The sequence below is a fragment of the Pristiophorus japonicus genome, chromosome 2 (genome assembly GCF_044704955.1).
Source record: "Pristiophorus japonicus isolate sPriJap1 chromosome 2, sPriJap1.hap1, whole genome shotgun sequence".
NCBI lineage: Eukaryota > Metazoa > Chordata > Chondrichthyes > Pristiophoridae > Pristiophorus > Pristiophorus japonicus.
In genome coordinates this window covers 66781447-66806131 of record NC_091978.1, presented here as the reverse complement: position 1 = coordinate 66806131, position 24685 = coordinate 66781447, and the positions used below count along the sequence as shown (strand labels likewise).

The 24685-nt window shown below is 42.8% G+C and overlaps 1 protein-coding gene across 2 annotated transcripts in view; it reads left to right on the top strand.

Moving 5' to 3' along the window:
* Positions 1 to 24685, top strand: part of fech (ferrochelatase) — a 61749-nt gene that overhangs the window by 390 nt on the left and 36674 nt on the right. The window contains exons 2-5 of one of the 2 annotated variants that reach the window (XM_070867641.1): positions 5074 to 5242; positions 13780 to 13894; positions 18104 to 18223; positions 19035 to 19183. In XM_070867641.1, coding sequence (XP_070723742.1) covers positions 5191 to 5242; positions 13780 to 13894; positions 18104 to 18223; positions 19035 to 19183 — 436 coding nt within the window. In that variant the 5' untranslated portion in view covers positions 5074 to 5190. The remainder of the gene's footprint in view (positions 1 to 5073; positions 5243 to 13779; positions 13895 to 18103; positions 18224 to 19034; positions 19184 to 24685) is intronic. The other variant, XM_070867651.1, reaches the window with a different exon arrangement.

Sequence of the window (24685 nt, the reverse complement as noted above, 5' to 3'; positions counted from 1 at the left end):
TGTACCGGAATTTCTAGAAGCGAACCACGCCAGCTGACGTTATTTAATTTTTTTAATTCGATGTTGTTTACTTTACCTGTAAACCCGAGTTTGGACCATCCTTGGACAGGGACAGATCCAAATCTAAATGGCTTCATCTGATCAATGTATGAAGGGACAGAGAGCCGAGTTCGCTGATGACACTGTGAGGCGAGACAGTAAGTGGTGTCGATGGGGGCGAAAAGTTGACAGGTTGAGTGAAGCGAGTGGGCACAATTGGGGCAGGTGGAGTTCAGTGTAGGAAAGTGTCTAATCATTCACTTTGGACCCAATAAAGGTACATCAGAGTGTTTTCTCAAGAGGCGAGAAGCTAGGAACGATGGATGAGCAGAGAGATTTAGGAGTCATTGTACAAAAATCACTGAAAGCTAGTGTACAGGTACAAAAAATTATTTGAAATTCCGGCCTCCCCGGGTCCATACCGAGTGTACACGGACTCGGTAAGGCATCGGAAAAGCACCAAAAATCAGCTTCTCCGATCTGTCAAATTCTGGCTTGACACATCCAAAGCATCTTGGGGAGAAGGGCATTCGCATGGGCGAGATTGCGCTATTTGCTCATCTCTTGCTCAGCGAATGCCCTTAAAAAGGTAAGTTTATTTTAAACCCTAATTACAAAACTTTAAAAAAATTGGAAAAATATTTTTTTCTAACTTAATTAACTTTAATTTCGATTCATTTTAATTATGTGAGGTATGTTTTTTATTTTTTATGTTGTGTTTAATGTGTTTGCTATTAAATGAGAAAAAAAAACAATGAGAACTCGTAGATACGGAGTTCTCATTGCTATTAATGAGTATACTGCACCTGATTGGTCGAGGATGGGATAGCGCTTCAAAGCGCGGGAAGAGGAGGCCTCCTCACCGGAATCGCAGGCGCCTCCCGGACCACCAGGTACTTTTGTAACAATTCTCGGTTCAGAGGCATTTGTTCGAAAGAAGCAACCGACTGGAATTTCAGGCCCATAGTAAAAGGCTAAAGGAATGTTGGCCTTCTCAAGAGCTCTGGAATAAAAAAGGGTTGAAGTTGTGTTACAGCTGTATAAAGCTCTGGTTAGACCCTGTATGGAATACTGGAGTAGGATATATTGTCACTGGATGGGCTGCAGCACAGATTCAGGTTGATACTAGGCTAAAATGTTAAATTATAAGGGCAGGTTACATAGAGTAGGCTGCTTGTATTCCCTCGAGTATAGAAGATTAAGCAATTGTCTAATTATGGCGTTTAAGATGACGACAGGATTTGATAGGGTAGATAGAGAGAAACTGTGGTATTTGAATCACCACGCAGACAGAGGAACTTTGATTTCTGTGCCTCAATGTGAGGAGTATTCGTAATAAGGTGGACGAATTAACTGCACAGGCAGCTGTTAACGAATATGATATAATTGGCATTACGGAGACATGGCTCCAGGGTGACTAAGACTGGGAACTCAGCATCCAGGGGTATTTAACATTCAGGAAGGATAGACAGAAAGGAAAAGGAGGTGGGGTAGCATTGTTGGTTAAAGAGGAAATGAACACTATAGTAAGGAAGGACATTAGCTTGGATAATGTGGAATCTGTATGGGTAGAGCTGCGGAATACCAAAGGGCAGAAAACGCTAGTGGGAGTTGTGTACAGACCACCAAACAGTAGTAGTGAGGTTGGGGTCAGCATCAAACAAGAAATTACGGTTGCATGCAATAAGGGTACAGCGGTTATCATGGGCGACTTTAATTTACATATTGATTGGGCTAACCAAACTGGTAGCACTACGATGGAGGAGGATTTCCTGGAGTTTATTAGGGATGGTTTTCTCAACCAATATGTCGAGGAACCAACTCGAGGGCTGGCCATCCTAGACTGGGTGATGTGTAATGAGAAAGGACTAATTAGCAATCTTGTATGAGGCCCCTTGGGGAAGAGTGACCATAATATGGTAGAATTCTTTATTAAGATGGAGAGTGACACAGTTAATTCAGAGACTAGGATCCTGAACTTAGGGAAAGGTAACTTCGATGGTATGAGATGTGAATTGGCTAGAATAGACTGCGAATGATACTTAAAGGGTTGACGTTGGATAGGCAGTGGCAAATATTTAAAGATCACATGGATGAACTTCAACAATTGTACATTCCGGTCTGGAGTAAAAATAAAACGGGGAAGGTGGCTCAACCGTGGCTAACAAGGGAAATTAAGGATAGTGTTAAATCCAAGGAAGAGGCATATAAATTGGCCAGAAAAAGCAGCAGAGCTGAAGACTGGGAGAAATTTAAAATTCAGCAGAGGAGGACAAAAAGGTTTAACTAGGAGGGGAAAATAGATTATGAGAGGAAGCTTGCTGCGAACATAAAAACTGACTGCAAAAGCTTCTATAGATATGTGAAGAGAAAAAGATTAGTGAAGACAAACATAGGTCCCTTGCAGTCAGAATCAGGTGAATTTATAATGGGGAACAAAGAAATGGCAGACCAATTGAACAAATACTTTGGTTCTGTCTTCACGAAGGAAGACACAAATAACCTTCCGGAAATACTAGGGGACCGAGGGTCTAGTGAGAAGGAGAAACTGAAGGAAATCCTTGTTAGTCAGGAAATTGTGTTAGGGAAATTGATGGGATTGAAAGCCGATAAATCCCCGGGGCCTGATAGTCTGCATCCCAGAGTACTTAAAGAAGTGGCCTTTGAAATAGTGGTTGCATTGGTGATCATTTTCCAGCAGTCTATGACTGGATCAGTTCCTATGGACTGGTAGGTAGCTAATGTAACACCACTTTTTAAGAAAGGAGGGAGAGAGAAAACGGGGAATTATAGACCGGTTAGCCTGACATCAGTAGTGAGGAAAATGTTGGAATCATTTATTAAAGATGAAATAGCAGCGCATTTGGAAAGCAGTGACAGGATCGGTCCAAGTCAGCATGGATTTATGAAAGGGAGATCATGCTTGACAAATCTTCTAGAATTTTTTGAGGATGTAACTAGTAGAGTGGACAAAGGAGAACCAGTGGATGTGGTGTATTTGGACTTTCAAAAGGCTTTTGACAAGGTCCCACACAAGAGATTGGTGTGCAAAATGAAAGCACATGGTATTGGGGGTAATGTATTGATGTGGATAGAGAACTGGTTGGCAGACAGGAAGCAGAGAGTCAGGATAAACGGGTCCTTTTCAGAATGGCAGGCAGTGATTAGTGGGGTGCTGGGACCCCAGTTATTTACAATTTACATCAATGATTTAGATGAAGGAATTGAGTGTAATATCTCCAAGTTTGCAGATGACACTAAGCTGGGTGGCGGTGTGAGCTGTGAGGAGGATGCTAAGAGGCTGCAGGGTGACTTGGACAGGTTAGGTGAGTGGGACAATGCATGGCAGATGCAGCATAACATGGATAAATGTGAGGTTATCCACTTTGGTGGCAAAAACACGAAGGCAGAATATTATCTGAATGGAGGCAGATTAGGAAAAGGGGAGGTGCAACAAGACCTGGGTGTCATGGTACATCAGTCATTGAAAGTTGGCATGTAGGTACAGCAGGTGGTGAAGAAGGCAAATGGCATGTTGCCCTTCATAGCTAGGGGATTTGAGTATAGGAGCAGGGAGGTCTTACTGCAGTTGTACAGGGCCTTGGTGAGGCCTCACCTGGAATATTGTGTTCAGTTTTGGTCTCCTAATCTGAGGAAGGATGTTCTTGCTATTGAGGGAATGCAGCGAAGGTTCACCAGACTGATTCCTGGGATGGCAGGACTGACATATGAGGAGAGACTGGATCAACTGGGCCTGTATTCACTGGAGTTTAGAAGGATGAGAGGGGATCTCATAGAAACATATAAAATTCTGACGGGACTGGACAGGTTAGATGCAGGGAGAATGTTCCCGATGTTGGAGAAGTCCAGAACCAGAGGACACAGTCTAAGGATAATGGGTAAGCCATTTAGGACCGAGATGAGGAGAAACCTCTTCACTGAGTTGTTAACCTGTGGAATTCTCTACTGGTGAGAGTTGTTGATGCCAGTTTGTTGGATATATTCAAGAGGGAGTTAGATATGGCCCTTATGGCTAAAGGGATCAAGGGGTATAGAGACAAAGCAAGAAAGGGGTACTGAGGTCATGATCAGCCATGATCTTATTGAATGGTGGTGCAGGCTTGAAGGACCGAATGGCTTACTCCTGCACCTATTTTCTATGTTTCTATGAATCATAGATACATCACAGAAGGAGGTCATTTGGCCCATCATGCCTATGCTGACTATTTGAAAGTGCAGTCGTGCTTAGTCCCACAATCTTGCTTGTTGTCCGTAATCCTATAAATTCCTCGTCCTCCCGTCCAACTCCCTTTTTAAATTTATTTACGGAATCAACTTCCTCTACCTCTTCAGGTAATGCATTCCAGATCACAACATTAACCTTCATTTATTTTTTTTTTAAAGTAACTGAATTTTTTTATTTTAGGGATTTGTTCAAAGAACAGTAGCATAATGGTTATGTTACTGGACTCGTAATCCAGTACTGATCCAGAGGCATGGGTTAAAATCCCACCATGGCAGCTGGGGAATTTAAATTCAGTTAATTACATAAATCTGGAACAAAAAGCTAGTGTTGGTAATGGTGACAATGAAACTACTGTTTTGTCATGAAAATCCATCCGGTTCACTAATGTCCTTTTAGGAAAGGAAATCTGCTGTCTTTGCCTGGTCTGGTCGATATGTGACTTCAGACCCACAGCAATGCGGTTGACTCTTGACTACTCTCTGAAATGGCCGAGCAAGCCACTAAGTTGTATAAGGCAGCTCACCACCACCTTCTCGCGGGCAATTAGGGATGGGTGATATATTCTGGCCTGACTGCCGACGTCGACATCCCATGAATGAATTTTTAAAACATACTCCCAAGTTTAAAAGCAGTTTGAAAGATTTTAATAGTTAAATTAGCTTTTACTTTAGCTTTGTAATTAGTAACTTTTTCAAATATTGGCAAGTGTCCCACATTGTAGTACTGTACTTTATAAGTCCCAGAAAGGCCCAAGATTTAATCTTTGATCTGTTGAGTTTGCTTATCAGCTACAGGAGCCCTGCAGTTGTCTTCTGCTTTTGGGCTGAGGAGGGAAAAATATTGACTTGAACTCCTGTTCCTGATCGTTATGCAGTGGCCCCTACTGGAGAAAGTACTGGTTCCCAATGAAGACAGGATTGGGCTTCTGTTGTCTAAAACCCTCCCTGAAGTGTTTAGGTAGGTTACTGTGGCATTCTATCTGGATCCATGCATGTAGAATGATCACTTGTGAGTACAGTAGGTGAAGGTCCCACACAAGAGATTGGTGTGCAAAATTAAAGCACATGGTATTGGGGGTAATGTACTGACATGGATAGAGAACTGGTTGGCAGACAGGAAGCAGAGAGTCGGGATAAACGGGTCCTTTCAGAATGGCAGGCAGTGACTAGTGGGGTACCGCAGGGCTCAGTGCTGGGACCCCAGCTATTTACAATATACATTAGAAACATAGAAAATAGGTGCAGGAGTCGGCCCTTCGAGCCTGCACCGCCATTCAATGAGTTCATGGCTGAACATGCAACTTCAGTACCCCATTCCTGCTTTCTCACCATACCACTTGATCCCCCGAGTAGTAAGGACTACATCTAACTCCTTTTTGAATATATTTAGTGAATTGGCCTCAACAACTTTCTGTGGTAGAGAATTCCACAGGTTCACCACTGTCTGGGTGAAGAAGTTTCTCCTCATCTCAGTCCTAAATGGCTTACCCCTTATCCTTAGACTGTGACCCCTGGTTCTGGACTTCCCCAACATTGGGAACATTCTTCCTGCATCTAACCTGTCTAAAGCCGTCAGAATTTTAAACGTTTCTATGAGGTCTCCTCTCATTCTTCTGAACTCCAGTGAATACAAGCCCAGTTGATCCAGTCTTTCTTGATAGGTCAGTCCCGCCATCCCGGGAATCAGTCTGGTGAACCTTCGCTGCACTCCCTCAATAGCAAGAATGTCGTTCCTCAAGTTAGGAGACCAAAACTGTACACAATACTCCAGGTGTGGCCTCACCAAGGCCCTGTACAACTGTAGTAACACCTCCCTGCCCCTGTATTCAAATCCCCTTGCTATGAAGGCCAACATGCCATTTGCTTTCTTAACCGCCTGCTGTACTTGCATGCCAATGACTGATGTACCATGACACCCAGGTCTTGTTGCACCTCCCCTTTTCCTAACCTGTCACCATTCAGATAATAGTCTGTCTCTCTGTTTCTCAACCAAAGTGGATAACCTCACATTTAACCACATTATACTTCATCTGCCATGCGTTTGCCCACTCACCTAACCTATCCAAGTCACTCTGCAGCCTCATAGCATCCTCCTCGTAGCTCACACTGCCACCCAACTTAGTGTCATCCACAAATTTTGAGATACTACATTTAATCCCCTCGTCTAAATCATTAATGTACAATGTAAACAGCTGGGACCCCAGCACAGAACCTTGCGGTACCCCACTAATCACTGCCTGCCATTCTGAAAAGTACCCATTTACTCCTACTCTTTGCTTCCTGTCTGTCAACCAGTTCTCAATCCATGTCAGCACACTACCCCCAATCCCATGTGCTTTAACTTTGCACATTAATCTCTTGTGTGGGACCTTGTCGAAAGCCTTCTGAAAGTCCAAATACACCACATCAACTGGTTCTCCCTTGTCCACTCTACTGGAAACATCCTCAAAAAATTCCAGAAGATTTGTCAAGCATGATTTCCCTTTCACAAATGCATGCTGACTTGGACCTATCATGTCACCTCTTTCCAAATGCACTGCTATGACATCCTTAATAATTGATTCCATCATTTTACCCACTACCGATGTCAGGCAGGCCGGTCTATAATTCCCTGTTTTCTCTCCCCCTTTTTTAAAAAGTGGGGTTACATTGGCTACCCTCCACTCCATAGGAACTGATCCAGAGTCAATGGAATGTTGGAAAATGACTGTCAATGCATCCGCTATTTCCAAGGCCACCTCCTTAAGTACTCTGGGATGCAGACCATCAGGCCCTGGGGATTTATCGGCCTTCAATCCCATCAATTTCCCCAACACAATTTCCCAACTAATAAGGACTTCCCTCAGTTCCTCCTCCTCACTAGATCCTCTGACCCCTTTTATATCCGGAAGGTTGTTTGTGTCCTCCTTAATGAATACCGAACCAAAGTACTTGTTCAATTGGTCTGCCATTTCTTTGTTCCCAGTTATGACTTCCCCTGATTGTGACTGCAGGGGACGTACGTTTGTCTTTACTAACCTTTTTCTCTTTACATATCTATAGAAGCTTTTGCAGTCCATTTTAATGTTCCCTGCAAGCTTCCTCTCGCACTCTGTTTTCCCTGCCCTAATCAAACCCTTTGTCCTCCTCTGCTGAGTTCTAAATTTCTCCCAGTCCCTGGGTTCGCTGCAATTTCTGGCCAATTTGTGTGCCACTTTCTTGGCTTTAATACTATCCCTGATTTCCCTTGATAGCCATGGTTGAGCCACCTTCCCTTTTTTATTTTTACGCCAGACAGGGATGTACAATTGTTGTAGTTCATCCATGCGGTCTCTAAATGTCTGCCATTGCCCATCCACTCTCAACCCCTTAAGTATCATTTGCCAATCTATCCTAGCCAATTCACGCCTCATACCTTCAAAGTTACCCTTCTTTAAGTTCTGGACCATGGTCTCTGAATTAACTGTTTCCTTCTCCATCCTAATGTAGAATTCCACCTTATTATGGTCACTCTTCCCCAAGGGGCCTCGCACAACGAGATTGCTAATTAATCCTCTCTCATTACACAACACCCCGTCTAAGATGGCCTCCCCCCTAGTTGGTTCCTCGACATATTGGTCTAGAAAACCATCTCTTATGCACTCCAGGAAATCCTCCTCCACTGTATTGTTTCCAGTTTGGTTAGCCCAATCTATATGCATATTAAAGTCACCCATGATAACTGCTGCACCTTTATTGCATGCACCCCTAATTTTCTGTTTGATGCCCTCCCCAACATCACTACTACTGTTTGGAGGTCTGTACACAACTCCCACTAGCGTTTTCTGCCCTTTGGTATTCCATAGCTCCACCCATACCGATTCCACATCATCCAAGCTAATGTCTTACCTTACAATTGCATTAATTTCCTCTTTAACCAGCAACGCCACCCCGCCTCCTTTTCCTTTCTGTCTATCTTTCCTAAATGTTGACTGTTGAGTTCCCAGCCTTGGTCACCCTGGAGCCATGTGTCCGTGATGCCAACCACATCATATCTGTTAACTGCTATCTGCACAGTTAATTCGTCCACCTTATTCCCAATACGCTTCGCATTGAGGCACAGAGCCTTTAGGCTTGCCTTTTTAATACACTTTGACCCTTTAGAATTTTGCTGTAAAGTGGCCCTTTTTTTTGATGATATGGATGAGGGAATTGAGTGTAATATCTCCAAGTTTGCAGATGACACTAAGCTGGGTGGCAGTGTGAGCTGTGAGGAGGACGCTAAAAGGCTGCAGGGTAACTTGGACAGGTTAGGTGAGTGGGCAAATGCATGGCAGCTGCTGTATAATGTGGATAAATGTGAGGTTATCCACTTTGGTGGCAAAAACACGAAGGCAGAATATTATCTGAATGGCGGCAGATTAGGAAAAGGGGCGGAGCAGCAAGACCTGGGTGTCATGGTTCATCAGTCATTGAAAGTTGGCATGCAGGTTCAGCAGACGGTAAAGAAGGCCAATGGTATGTTGGCCTTCATAGCTAGGGGATTTGAGTATAGAACAGGGAGGTCTTACTGCAGTTGTACAGGGTGTTCATGAGGCCTCACCTGGAATATTGTATTCAATTTTGGTCTCCTAATCTGAGGAAGGACGTTCTTGTTATTAAGGGAGTGCAGCGAAGGTTCACCAGACTGATACCCGGGATGGCAGGACTGACATATGAGGAGAGACTGGATCGACTGGACCTGTATTCACTGGAGTTTAGAAGGATGAGAGGGGATCTCATAGAAACATTTAACATTCTGACGGGACTGGGCAGGTTAGATGCAGGAAGAATGTTCCCGATGTTGGGGAAGTCCAGAACCAGGGGACATAGTCTAAGGATAAGGGCTAAGCCATTTCGGACTGAGATGAGGAGAAACTTCTTCACTTCGAGAGTTGTTAACCTGTGGAATTCCCTATCACAGAGAGTTGTTGATGCCAGTTCATTGGATATATTCAAGGGGGAGTTAGATAAGGCCCTTATGGCTAACGGGATCAAGGGGTATGGAGCGAAAGCAGGAAAGGGGTACTGAGGTGAATGATCAGCCATGATCTTATTGAATGGTGGTGCAGGCACGAAGGGCCAAATGGCCTATTCGAACACCTATTTTCTATGTAATCTATGTAATCATTATGCTACTGGATCCCAACATGGCAAATGGTGAAATTGGACCGAGTCATTCTGATTTGTTGGCTACCTCCAGGGTGGAAAAGCGACCATGTTGTAAAAATCTAACTGCTTCACTCATGTCCTGTAAGGAAGGGAACCTGCCACCCATGCAGGTCTTCCCTACATTTGACTCCAGTCCCATAATATGTAGCTAACTCGTCATGCTCTCTAAAGTGACCCTCACCGCCGTCTCAGAAAAACTAGGATTGGGAATTAAATATAGCCTTTTCTGCATTGCCTACATTCCCAGAACAAATATAAATATATTTTTCAACTTGGATGAGAGATGCAGGGATAAACATGCTGGTGCTTGCCAACGTTGGAACGTTGTTTGCCCCTGGTTGACTCTCTTATCTGGTGATTGAAATTTTCTGGGAAAATTTGTAACATACTCCAGTCTCTGATACGTCATGTATTGTTTTATTATAAATCCATTAATCTGAAATATTAACCCCAAGTGTAAATCTTGGCATATGTGAAACATACCAGTATTGGAAATCCTTGATCTGGTTAGTGAAACTGAAATTTATGCTGCCCGTTCAGCAGCTGTGTTATTTACAAGCGTATTCACTCAGTACTATTTTTGCATAACTGCAAAGAGGTCCAGGATATACATCAATACAGAAACACTATAGCTTGAGTCAGATTTGACTTCAAAGCAAACTTGAAGCTAAGAATTGAGCCCATTTTTGGTAGGTTGTCTTGCGTTGCTTGTGTCTTGCAATGGGTGCACGATAATTGCAGCTTGTTGCAAAGCCTTATTTTAAAAGTACCAAGCTTGTGTATTGAACCTCCTGGCAACTTTTTAATCTTAGTTTGGAATCTTCTTAATGTTAGTTCTCCGAACATTGAAAAGTGACTGCCAGAACTTTGGGCTCTGTTCATAATGACATTGAGCCCAATGGGAGATAGCAGTATCATAGTATCAAATAAATTGTGCCCCTGTGTCCCATGGCAATGGCATTCAACTTCTGTAGCAGCAACTGGGCAGATAGCTGATGTGACAGAAAAGCTTCCGTTTAATGAAAGGTTATCAAAATAATGAAGGATGAGTAAAAGCTTGGTCTGAGGTGTGGGTTTTAAGGAGGAGAGGGAGGTGGAGAGGTTTAGAAAGGGATTACATAAGAACAGAATATAACATAAGAAATAGGAGCAGGAGTAGCCCATTTGGCCCCTCGAGCCTGCTCCGCCATTCAATATCATGGCTGATCCGATCCTGGCCTCAACTCCACTTCCCCACCCGCTCCCTATAACCCTTGACTCCCTTATCATTCAAAAATTTGTCTATCTCCACCTTAAATATATTCAAAGACCCAGCCTCCACAGCTCTCTGGGGTAGGGAATGCTAAAGATTCATGACCCTCTGAGGAAAGAAATTCCTCCTCATTTCTGTTTTATTCTGAAACTATGCCCCCTAGTTCTAAATTCCCCCATGAGGGGAAACATCCTCTCTGTCCTTTTCAAGCCCCCTTAGAATCTTACATGTTTCAAACCCTGAAGTAAGAAGAAAGAACTTGCATAGATGTAGTGCCTTTCATGTCCTCGAGGTAATGCAAAGTGTTTCTCGGCCAATGAATTACAATTGGTTTGTTTGCCCCAGTTTTAACTCGAGGCGGGAAATGGGTGGTTGGGGTCCAAAGCAAGCGGCAAACTCCCTGACCTCTTCAACATGAAGCCCGGGCCTCCTTTGCATACCTCCTCCCTCCTTCCACTCAAGCTTTGAGCCTCAAGTCCACCCTTTCAGGCCCACCTGTCTCCTAGCTTTGAGCCCAACTCATACCTCAAAACCTTTCAGTTTCAGGTCCCAGGCTCATACCTTCAATGTCTATCTCATCTGCACATGTTGCACTGGTCCCTAACGTGCTTCAGGGCCGTGACTCTGGAGCCATCATGACATCAGCAGACAGATTTTTGGCCTGTTGTGTAGCTGCATCTCAGGCTAGACACTGGTCCCAACTGCCAGTCCAGGTGTTGGTTCCCTCCCAGAACCTCACTTTAAAATTGCTCCTGCCCTGCATCCCTCACTTCCTCCCAACCTGGACGTAAGAACATCTGAACCCTCAAGCCTGCTCGCCATTCAATAAGATCATGGCTGATCTGATCTTGGGCTCGGCTCCAGTTCCCTGCCCTCTCCGCATAACCCTTCACTCCCTTATCGCTCAAAAACCTGTCTATCTCCACCTTAAATATATTCAATGACCCAGTCTCCACAGCTCTCTGGGGTAGAGAATTCCAAAGATTGACGACCCTCAGAGAAGAAATTATTCCTCATTTCCGTTTTAAATGGTTGACCCTTTATTCTGAGACTATGTCCCCTAGTTCTAGATTTCCCCACAAGAGCAAACATCCTCTCTGAATCCAACCTGTCAAGTCCCTCAGAATCTTATACGTTTCAATAATATCACCTCCCAGTCTTTTAAACTCCAATGAGTATAGGCCCAAACTGCTCAACCTTTCTTCATATGACAACCCCTTCATCTCAGGAATCAACCTCGTGAACCTTCTCTGAACTGCCTCCAATGCAAGTATATCCTTCCATAAACAAGGAGACCAAAACTGTACGCAGTACTCCAGGTGTGGTCTTACCAATGCCTTGTACAGTTGGAGTAGGACTTCCCTACTTTTATACTCTATCCTCTTTGCAATAAAGGTCAGCATTCCATTGCCTTCCTGATTACTTGCTGTACCTGCATGCTAACTTTTTGCGTTTCATGCACAAGAACCCCCAGACCCCTCTGTACTACAGCATTTTGCAATCGCTCCCCATTTAAATAATAATTTGCTTTTTTATTTTTCCTACCAAAATGGATAACCTCACATTTTCCCACATGATAGTCCATCTGCCAATTTTTTGCCCACTCGCTTAGCCTATCTATATCCCTTCATAGATGTTTTACATCATCCTCAAATTTGCTTTCCCACCTATCTTTATATCATTAGCAAATTTAGCTACGTTACACTCGGTCCCTTCATCCAAGTCATTAATATAAATTGTAAATGGTTGAGGCCCCAGCACTGATCCCTGTGGCACTCCACTAATTACAGTTTGCCAACCTGAAAGTAACCATACCAGTGGGTAGACATCAAAACTTGCATTTATATATCTACTTTAACATAGTAAAACATCTCAAGGCGCTTTATGAGCGTAATCAGACAATAATGGACACCGAGCCAAAGAAGGAGACGGGTGACCAAAAGCTGGGTCAAAGAGGTAGCTTGTAAGGAGAGTCTTAAAGAAGTGAGAGAGGTGGAAAGGTTTGGGGAGGAAATTCCAGAGCTTGGAGCCCAGACAGCTGAAGGCACGACTGCCAATGGTGGAGTGAAGGAAAAGGAGTATAGATAAGAGGCCAGAGTTGGAGGAAAGCTCCGGAGGGTTGTAAAGAAAGGTAGAGGAGGTTCGAGATGGGGAGGGCCGAGGTTAAGATGGGATTTGAACACTCAAATTTTAAAATGGAGGTATTTGGGAATGGGGAGCCTATGTAGGTCAGCGGGCACAGGATTGATGGGTGAATGGGATTTGATATGAGTTGGGATATGGGCAGCGGAGTTTGTGGAGGGTGGAAGGTGGGAGGCGGCCAAAGGAGCATTAGAATAGTTGAGTCTGGAGGTAACAAAAAGCACGGATGAGGGTTTCAGCAGCAGATGGGCTGAGGCAGTGGTGCAGATGGGTGATGTTTCAGAGGTGGTCTTTGTGACAGAGAGGATATGGGTTCAGAAGCCTCATTTGAGGTCACATAGGACACACAGATTGCGAGCTATCTGATGGGGCTCAACACTTACTACTTTCTGAATTTACTTCCACAGCTCTTACTAATACTTCCTTTTTATATACTGATATAGTAATTAAGTCTGTTGTTTGGATATATGAGATTAGATATTGCTGTAGGTGGAGCATGCTGTTTACGTTAGCAAACTGCATCATTGTTCAAATAGCAATGTCCAAAATATATTGGATCTAAAGTATCAAACAAGTGTATTGCATTTGAAGTGTGTAGTATATTTGCTATTTGCTTTGGACAGAGGTATTTTTAGGCTATGTTTGCCTTAGACTGGATGAAACGTAAAATTTGCCTTGTCAATCGACTCAAATTTTTAACCTTAAAATATTTGTGCTCAGTTTTTAAGTAATTTGTTCTGGTAGTATTTATTTGAAGTCAGTAGAAAGAGATCAGGTAATATTTACACAAGCTCCATGAACGAAGTTGTAAAGAATAATTGACTTGTTTAATCTGTCATGCTTGCATTACTGATAGTGTATTTTGAATTATTTATCAGTCACCTAAACACGTTGGTGGATGATGTGGAAAACTTATTTTGTTTCCTATGCAGTTACAAAGAACAGTTCAAATAAATTGTGCCTTCGTGTTCCATGGCAATGGCATTCAACTTCAGCATCAGCTGGGCAGATAGCTGATGTGAAAGAAAAACCTCAGTTTAATGAAAGGTAAACTACATTTTTGTAACTTTGTGTGGAAAGCTGTTTTTAAGAACTTGCAAACACAATAAGCACAAGTGAACTGTGGGGGAGGAGAGAAATTGTCATGTCCATTTTTTTCTTAATAAATATCCCAAATGTCCATTATTTGGAGTATTTATTAAAACTGTCAGTGGCCTGGGTAAAGAAATAAGCCTCATGGGGATTGTTCACTTTATTAAAAAAAAACTCCTCTCGAGCGTCAAGGTGACTGGAATGTCGCACACTGCCTTTTGTCAGCCCTTCCGCCATGCTGAAGGCAGATATCTGATGAGGAAGCTTTGAGATTTGGGGGAAATTGCTGCAGGCTGGGTATGGAAACATTAGCTGGTCAATTCACAGTTTGCTGCTTATTATGATTGGGTTGCAGAGAGCTAAACAGATGTTGCTGAAGTTTGGCACTTCCAGTTGGTGGCATATGGTTTGTGTTTGTCCTGAGGTTTGCAACACAACGTGTTGATAACCAATTACTCACTTAATTACCAACTAGTGACTGTCCTCCCTTGGGCAAGTACTCCAGGGCACTGATGACTGACCAGTCAGTCTAGCTCACTGTTTGACCCGAGAGGACTGGGATTCTTTCCATTGAACGTCAGAATAATTCTGCCAGCTAGTGCCTTCATTGGTACTATGTTCCTAAGGTAGGCTAGTCCTAACTGAACAAGCAGTGGGAAACTTAATAGTGCCACATGTTGGTAAAATGTGCAGATTTTAAACTTGAGCCGTACCCTTGGGCGTCTCCTAATGTTTGGCTTTTCCAGCGTGTATTTTAAAGCTCCCTGGAGTTGGGTAAGTAGGGTGTGTCCCTATACGGGGAAAGGGTGTACACTCTTATCAGACACGCAGAAACTGTGTCTTTGTGGATTTCTCAGTTGCTTGGTTGGAGATTCTTAAAATAATCTTGTATTTAAACATGGTGGTGATAATGTTTCGTGCACACCAAACACCCAACTCTTATTCTCACACTAATGTATCAATTGCTTCCCAAAAATACACAAGAATTCCATATTGCGCTTCCAGCAATTGCAGCACAAAATATTAAGATTAAATGGGCAAGGGACCAGTTACAGCAAATTCTGGGCTGTTGTGTAGCTTTTGTTGCTGATGAAAGTTGGGTAACAAAGTGCAGCTACCTTGTATCCTGTACCCCATATTACTATTGCAAAAGATGGAATTTGTAGTTGTCGGGGAGCTGGAAAGCAATGTTTCAAACCTGAAAAGAAATACTGAAATCTTGATTGTTTGCCATATCTTTGATACACCAGGGTGTCATTACAACCCGAGACATCCTTGTGATTGTTATTTACACTGCTGGGCATGTTCGACAGAATAAAACTCGAGGGGTTTTGCAGATTGTCTGCATAGAATCATCAAAGCACAGAAACTGGCCATTTGACCCTTTAAGTCTGCACTGGTGTTTTATTTGTCACCTAGCCAAATCCCATTCTCCTGCTCACTCCCTATATCCTTAAATAATTCCCTTTCTCTCAAGCAATTATCTGATTCCCTTTTAAAATAGTTGATGGACTCTGCTTCAACCAGTTTGTGACAGAGAATTGCCACCATATGCTTAAAGGTATTTTTTTCTAACCTTCCCATCCGTATAGGTGTGTTGAATTACTTGGATACTCTGTCAATTACCTGTATCTAAGGAACAGTTGCTGCTGATGGATGTAGGCCTAAAAATAATACAATTACTGCATGTTGTTCAGGAGTTTGATGTTCAAGTACTTGATAAATATGACTACTTTGCACATTACTTAGAGGATTTGTACTGGGAAAATTAATTGTCATTGTCAACTAAGAACATTGCCCGTGTGAAGATAAATATGCATTGTTACAAGCCATAACCTTTACACCACAGCAACACAGAAATTTAGAATAATTGCCAAAGGATAATGTTTGTGAATACACAGTTGAACTATATTGCATTTGTGCAGTAGACCACTGATATTGGAATGGAAGATAATTGCCATTAATTTGGTGAAATAATTTCATAGAAACATAGAAAATAGGTGCAGGAGTAGGCGATTCGGCCCTTCGAGCCTGCACCATCATTCAGTATCATGGCTGAACATTCACCTCAGTATCCCTTTCCTGCTTTCTCTCCATACTCCTTGATCCCTTTAGCCGTAAGGGCCATATCTAACTCCCTCTTGAATATATCCAATGAACTGGCATCAACAACTCTCTGCAGTAGGAAATTCCACAGTTGAACAACTCTGAGTGAAGAAGTTTCTCCTCATAGTCCTAAATGGCTGACCCCTTATCCTTAGACTGTGTCCCCTGGTTCTGGACTTCCCCAACATCGGGAACATTCTTCCTGCATCTAACCTGTCCAGTCCCGTCAGAATTTTATATGTTTTTATGAGATCCCCTCTCATCCTTCTAAACTCCAGTGAATACAGGCCCAGTCGATCCAGTCCCTCCTCATATGTCAGTCCTGCCATCCCGGGAATCAGTCTGGTGAACCTTCGCTGCACTCCCTCAATAGCAATAAATCAAGGCTCTTGTTCTTGTGGAACTTTGGTTTTTCATGTTGCTTCAACATCGAGTTGTGGTAATCTCTTTTGTGTGCATGTTAGATTACAAGAGGCTTGTCCAATTAATTTAAATGTGATTGCTAACTTTATGAATCCTTGAAGATATGGGGAGTAATTTTCATCTTCACCGTCTGGCTGGTAATTTTCATCCTGTTGATTTTGACGTGATGTAAATTGGGCAGGTTCTGCAATGGGCAGGTGGTTTGCTGTGCCACATGACTGCCCAAGCATGAGATGAAAATGATCCCTGTAGGCTTTCTAGATGTTCATCAGGCAAATGTACTGCTTGGTAGGATACTGAGGTGTACGGACCAACAAGGTCCCAGCTTTTCTGATTTCAGCCAAGGCAACAGTAGGGTTGCTACAGTTGGCTTCAGTGTCTGTGGACTAAGGATGGGGAAAAAATAGCCACGCTGCTAAACAGTGGCCCTTTCTGGAAAGTAAATGCATGGATGTCTGATAGGGACAGGATTTAATTTGGCTTTGGTTGTGTGTCTGCTTCTCATCCCTGTTCTCTTTCCCCCCCCCCACCCGCGCCCCCCCCCCCCTCCCACCTCCAGTCTAATGGCTTATTAATTCTCTCTAGGATTCCCGTTGGAACCATGCGCATGCATTGGTCATTGCCTTCAAGATAGAAGGGGGAAAAAATTGGGAGTCAAATTGAATATGCTAAAATGATAGTCTATTAATAAAATATCGGAAGTCTTTTTAGCTCCAGTTTTAAAAAACAAATTTCCTTCTATGACTTAAATGTGGTAACTACTTTTTGCATAGATAATAGGCAACAACATTGTTAGCTTTTAAGTATAGGATTATGTTAAAGCTTAAAATGGTGTACTGGGAAGGCATATTAATATGGTGGAGGTCTGACCCCAGTGGTAGCTCACAGTTCAAAAGCAAGTGTTAATAGTTCCCTGATAAAAAGTTAGGGGATTACATATCCATTGTGCCAGAGAACTTCGAGCAAGTCATTGATTCTTACAGTTACATTAGCAATGTTATGAAGGAATCTGGAGTTATCCCCGGTGTCCTGGCTAATATTTTTCCCTCAATCAACATAACAAAAACAGATTATCTGGTCATTATCACATTGCTGTTTGTGGGTATTTGCTGTGCGCAAATTGGCTGCCGCATTTCCCACATTACAACAGTGACTACACTTCAAAAAGTGCTTTGAGATGTCCGGCGGTTGTGAAAGGCGCTATATAAATGCAAGTCTTTCTTTCTTTGCTTCTCCTGGCCTGAGAAGAGAGGCACTGACCGAACTGCTCTTACAGTTAAAAGGGAGGCACATTTCTGAGTTGTTAATAGTCCTTATCTCCATTGCATTCCACTGAAAATACCTTAATACATTAATATGAAAATAAATTCTGGTCTATAGTTTATGATGAGGCCTGTAAAGCAGTAATGTATATGGTGATTATCAGTATATTGGGGTTCCCTCTGATCATTTTTTGAATTTGTTTTTACGTATCTTCTGGGAAGAAAAGCAGAATTCAAAAGAAGTACCTAACAGTTTTCACTTCTGAAATGTTCTGTCTTGTATAAGGCTACAATTTCTCCCAATCTGCAGTTTAACAAATTGCGCAACATGTGTTACTTTGCTAAACACTTGTGTGCTCTACCATTTAATCAGGAAACCCAAGACTGGCATCCTCATGTTAAACATGGGAGGACCTGAAACTTTAGATGATGTTCATGATTTCCTACTTCGGCTTTTCATGGATAAAGATCTTATTCCCCTTCCAGCTCAAAGGTAAATCCTATAGTTGTAGCTTAATTCTGTTTTTTTTTAAGTTATCATTTTTAACAGCAGAAAATGCTTTAAAAGTGATGTGTGTTTCGTATAAAATAGCATATCTGATTCTTATCTTTTTTTAAAAATAGATTAATTCCTCAATTGTATATCCATACATGTACAGTGGTATTCATTCTAATTTTTAATCATAATTCAGATACTTTCGCAAAGTATCTTAGTTTGCTATTCATGTCTGTATTTCAAACTGTTTTTGCCTTTTTATCATTTTTATCTATTGATATGCTATAAATCTTTGCAATTCTCCATTTTATTAATATACTACATGCTTAAACATTTTATATTGGAGTCAAACATTCGCATGTCCTTTAACTGTAAAGTCAGCAATGAGGTTTCCTATTCCATTGGACAAAGATATTTGTTTAGAAGTATTTTAGCATTTACTAGTTTGTATTTCTCGAGAGGTTTTGATGAATAGCAGTACTGTATAACTTTAGCAGAGGACCTATGTTTCTGTCATATTTTTAACTATCCTTTTAGATTGTTGCTCTATAGTATGAGATGTATTTGTTGATTGGTTGGCTTGTTTTATAATAATGGATACATCCCAAGAAGGGGAAATAAACATTTCAGTTAAATATTGCCTTGTAGAAAGGTAACTCCTATCATGTAACACTGTTGATGGTGAGCAAGCAGTAGAGACTCATGGCCCATATTCCCTTTTAGACTGAAAGAGTGGGATCCTCCATAAGGCAGCAGTGGGAAGGGAAAACAGTGATTTACCTTTAGTGATTTATTTTTTGTCCCACAGCAAACTTGCTCCTTTTATTGCAAGGCGCCGTGCTCCAAAGATCCGGGAACAGTATCACACGATTGGTGGAGGGTCTCCGATTAAAATGTGGACAGCCAAGCAAGGAACTGGCATGGTGAAACTGCTCGATGAAGTATCTCCGGAGACCGGTACGGCTTTAGCTCATAATGCTCCACCAGCAAAGATAATTAGTTTACTATACCACTATATTATAAGTGTGTTGGTCATCAATTTTAATGTATCTAGTGACCAAGGTTGTGTATTGCAGTTTTTGTCAGATTATTTGACTTTTTAATAACTACACTAAGGAAATGGACCTCTTGAATAAACAAAAATTATCAAGGACCTGAGAGGTTTTTTGTTGCACTGTTGTCTACTGAGCTCTGTAAAATGTTCATGACAGCAAAAGTCTAAAGGGACTAAGTGTGTTAAAAAGACAAGCCTGAAGGCTCTGTGCCTCAATGCGAGGAGTATTCGTAATAAGGTGGACGAATTAATTGCACAGGCAGCTATTAACGAATATGATATAATTGGGATTACGGGGACATGGCTCCAGGGTGACCAAGGCTGGGAACACAACATCCAGGGGTATTCAATATTCAGGAAGGAGGTGGGGTAACGTTGCTGGCTAGAGAAGAAATTAACGCAATAGTAAGGAAGGACATTAGCTTGGATGATGTGGAATCTGTATGGGTAGAACTGCGGAATACCAAAGGGCAGAAAACGCTAGTGGGAGTTGTGTACAGACCACCAAACAGTAGTAGTGAAATTGGGGACAGCATCAAACAAGAAATTAGGGATGCGTGCAATAAAGATACAGCAGTTATCACGGGCGACTTTAATCTACGTATAGATTGGGCTAACAAAACTGGTAGCAGTACAGTGGAGGAGGATTTCCTGGCGTGTATTAGGGATGGTTTTCTAGACCAATATGTCGAGGAACCAACTAGAGGGCTGGCCATCCTAGACTGGGTGATGTGTAACAAGAAAGGACTAATTAGCAATCTTGTTGTGCGTAGCCCCTTGGGTAAGAGTGACCATAATATGGTAGAATTCTTTATTAAGATGGAGAGTGACATAGTTAATTCAGAGACGAGGGTCCTGAACTTAAGGAAAGGTAACTTCGATGGTATGAGACGTGAATTGGCTAGAATAGACTGGCGAATGATACTTAAAGAGTTAACGGTGGATAGGCAATGGCAAGCATTTAAAGAGCACATGGATGAACTTCCAACAATTGTACATCCCTGTCTGGAGTAAAAATAAAACGGGGAAGGTGAGTCAACCGTGGCTAACAAGGGAAATTAGGGATAGTGATCAATCCAAGGGAGAGGCATATAAATTGGCCAGAAAAAGCAGCAAACCTGAGGACTAGGAGAAATTTAGATTTCAGCAGAGGAGGGCAAAGGGTTTAATTAGGAGGGAGAAAATAGAGTATGAGAGGAAGCTTGCAGGGAACATAAAAACTGACTGCAAAAGCTTCTATAGATATGTGAAGAGAAAAAGATTAGTGAAGACAAACATAGGCCCCTTGCAGTCAGAATCAGGTGAATTTATAATGGGGAACAAAGAAATGGCAGACCAATTGAACAAATACTTTGGTTCTGTCTTCACGAAGGAAGACACAAATAACCTTCTGGAAATACTAGGGGACCGAGGGTCTAGCAAGAACGAGGAACTGAAGGAAATCCTTATTAGTCAGGAAATTGTGTTCGGGAAATTGATAGGATTGAAGGCTGATAAATCCTCAGGGCCTGATAGTCTGCATCCCAGAATACTTAAGGAAGTGGCCCTAGAAATAGTGGATGGATTGGTGATCATTTTCCAACAGTCTATCGACTCTGGATCAGTTCCTATGGACTGGAGAGTAGCTAATGTAACGCCACTTTTTAAAAAAGGAGGGAGAGAGAAAGCGGGGAATTATAGACCGGTTAGCCTGACATCGGTAGTGGGGAAAATGTTGTAATCAATTATTAAAGATGAAATAGCAGCGCATTTAGAAAGCAGTGACAGGATCGGTCCAAGTCAGCATGGATTTATGAAAGGGAAATCATGCTTGACAAATCTTCGAAAATTTTTTGAGGATGTAACTAGTAGAGTGGACAAGGGAGAACCAGTGGATGTGGTGTATTTGGACTTTCAAAAGGCTTTTGACAAGGTCCCACACAAGAGATTGGTGTGCAAAATGAAAGCACATGGTATTGGGAGTAATGTATTGACGTGGATAGAGAACTGGTTGGCAGACAGGAAGCAGAGAGTCGAGATAAACGGGTCCTTTTCAGAATGGCAGGCAGTGACTAGTGGGATGCCGCAGGGCTCAGTGCTGGGACCACAGCTATTTGCAATATACATCAATGATTTAGATGAAGGAATTGAGAGTAATATCTCCCAAGTTTGCGGATGACACTAAGCTGGGTGGCGGTGTGAGCTGTGAGGAGGATGCTAAGAGACTGCATGGTGACTTGGACAGGTTAGGTGAGTGGGCAAATGCATGGCACATGCAGTATAATGTAGATAAATGTGAGGTTATCCACTTTGGTGGCAAAAACACAAAGGCAGAATATTATCTGACTAGCGGCAGATTAGGAAAAAGGGGAGGTGCAACGAGACCTGGGTGCCATGGTACATCAGTCATTGAAGGTTGGCATGCAGTTACATCAGGCGGTGGAGAAGGCAAATGGCATGTTGGCCTTCATAGCTAGGGGATTTGAGTATAGGAGCAGGGAGGTCTTGCTGCAGCTGTACAGGGCCTTGGTGAACCCTCACCTGGAATATTGTGTTCAGTTTTTGGTCTCCTAATCTGAGGAAGGATGTTCTTGCTATTGAGGGAGTGCAGCGAAGGTTCACCAGACTGATTGCCGGGATGGCAGGACTGACATATGAGGCGAGACTGGATCGACTGGGCCTGTATTCACTGGAGTTTAGAAGGATGAGAGGGGATCTCATAGAAACATATAAAATTCTGATGGAACTGGACAGGTTAGATGCAGGAAGAATGTTCCCGATGTTGGGGGAGTCCAGAACCAGGGGTCACAGTTTAAGAATAAGGGGTAAGCCATTTAGGACCGAGATGAGGAGAAACTTCTTCACTCAGAGAGTTGTTAACCTGTGGAATTCTCTACTGCAGAGAGTTGTTGATGCCAGTTCGTTGGTTATATTCAAGAGGGAGTTGGATATGGCCCTTACAGCTTAAGGGATCAAAGGGTATGGAGAGAAAGCAGGAAAGGGGTACTGAGGTGAATGAACAGCCATGATCTTATTGAATGGTGGTGCAGACTCGAAAGGCCGAATGGCCTACTCCTGCACCGATTTTTCTCTGTTTCTATGTTTCTAACTTGGTCGTCGGGATATAGTCAATGTATTCACTGAGGCATATGAAAGCATGGGCCTTACGCTTAACATCCATAAGACAAAGGTCCTCCACCAGCCTGTCGCCACCGCACAGCACTGCCCTCCAATCATCAAGATTCACGGCGCGTCCCACGACAAAGTGGACCATTTCCCATATCTCGGGAGCCTCTTATCAACAAAGACAGACATTGAATCAGAGATTCAACATCGCCTTCAGTGCACCAGTGCAGTCTTCGGCTGTCTGAAGAAAAGTGTGTTTGCAGACCAGGCCCTCAAATCTACCACTAAGCTCATAGTCTACAGGGCTGTAGTAATACCCACCCTCCTGTATGGATCTGAGGCATGGACGATATATTGAAGGCACCTCGAGTCGCTGGAGATATATCACCAATGAGGTCTCTGCAAGATCCTGCAAATCTCCTGAGAGGACAGGTGCACCAACATCAGTCTCCTCGTCCAAGCTAACATCCCCAGTATTGAAGCACTGACCACACTCGATCAGCTTCGCTGGGCAGGCCATATAGTTCGCATGCCAGATACGAGACTCCCTAAGCAAATGCTTTATGCGGAGCTCCTCCATGGTAAACGAGCCAAAGGTGGGCAGCGGAAACATTTTAAGGACACCCTCAAAGCCTCCCTGGTAAAGTGTGACATCACCACTGACACCTGGGAGACCCTGGCTGAAGACCGCCCGAGGTGGAGAAAGTCCATCCGGGAGGGCATTGAGCTCTTCGAGTCTCAATGCAAAGAGCATGAAAAGGTCAACCGCAAGCAGCGGAAGGAGCGCACAGCAAACCAGCCCCACCCACCCCTTCCCTCGACAAATGTCTGTTCCACCTGTAACAGGGTCTGTGGCTCTCGTATCGGACTGTTCAGCCATCAAATAACTCACTTTGGGAGTGGAAGCAAGTCTTCCTCGATTCCGAGGGACTGCCTATGATGAGTCCCCACCACATCCTGGTCCCCATTAATTTCAGTATGTGATGAATTTCATCTGGATTTGATGCCATAATGACCCTAGTTTTTGAATGCATATCTTTACTTAACTCCTTGACAATATCACCAATATTTCCATAGTTTTTATGTTCCGCCATACTGTTGCCCCACTCATTCTTAAGGAATACCATTTGTTCTTCAGTGCTGTTCCTGCTACAAACATAATGAAGTAATATTTTGCTTTCCTAAAAAGGTGTAAAGAAAAACCATAAAGATGATCCTTAGTACTAGAGAATTGCATCATGAGAAAAGATTTGGCCTTTTATCCTTGAAAGGAGGGGACTTTTTAACGAACATACAAAATTGACAGGCAAGGAAAGACCAGCTGGTCCTTCAAGCCTGCCTCATGGCCGGAACATGATGACTAAACACTGCTTCATAGCTACCCCTACAGCCACGTAATCTCCTGGGAGAGGCAAAAAACACAGGGCCAATAAGGGGGAAAAGTAATCTGGAAAATTCATCTTTGACCCCCACAGGTGATCAAAACCAGCCCAGGAAATTACATGGAAAGTATACAAGATATTAAATGGCATTGAAAAGGTATTTTTGGAACATTAATTCATTGTAAAGCATGGACAAGGGAGTATAGATCCATATTGGTGAAATGCTATTTTAGGATTGATCTCGGGAAGTTTTTCCACTGTGATCAATATTGGGAATGGGCTCGCGGATAGAGTAGTGAAGCCAAAAACTGTAGACTTATTTAAGAGACTGTTGGATGGTTTTAGAGCATTGGTGGGCAAAATATGGCCCGCAGGCCATATCCGGCCCATCAAGTCATTCCTTCCGGCCCACTGGATGGGACAGAAATAGAACGCAAGTTGGAGCATGAGTGCACATCCGTCTTAGCCATTTTCACTTTTCATGAGTCAGAGACAGACCCGAACTGCAGCCAAGGAAAAAACATAGTAACCCTTCATTCAAATTAATAATTCGCAAAAGCGATTCTCCCTGGACAAATCTTAAAAGGATCCGTTCCGTGAGTCTGGGCCCCAATGGCGGACTTGAATATACCCTATCCAATTTAGAGTGGCATCATGGCTGCTCATCTCCACAAATCTTTTACCGAAGAAAGTAACGGGCTCTGCATCTTTCCTCTCACGGTGTCCAGAGTATGTCGGCTGGGGAGTTCTCATCTGGCACCAATTGGGACGGCATTACTAACCTTTGCAGAGGGACTTAAGGATGACTGAGGTGGGAAATTGGTTCTGACGCAGGCTCTAAAGAGAGTACAGCTCTACTTCACAGAACTGATTTACAGAGTCCAGAAGATATCACATTTTCAACTTTTATCTTTGATT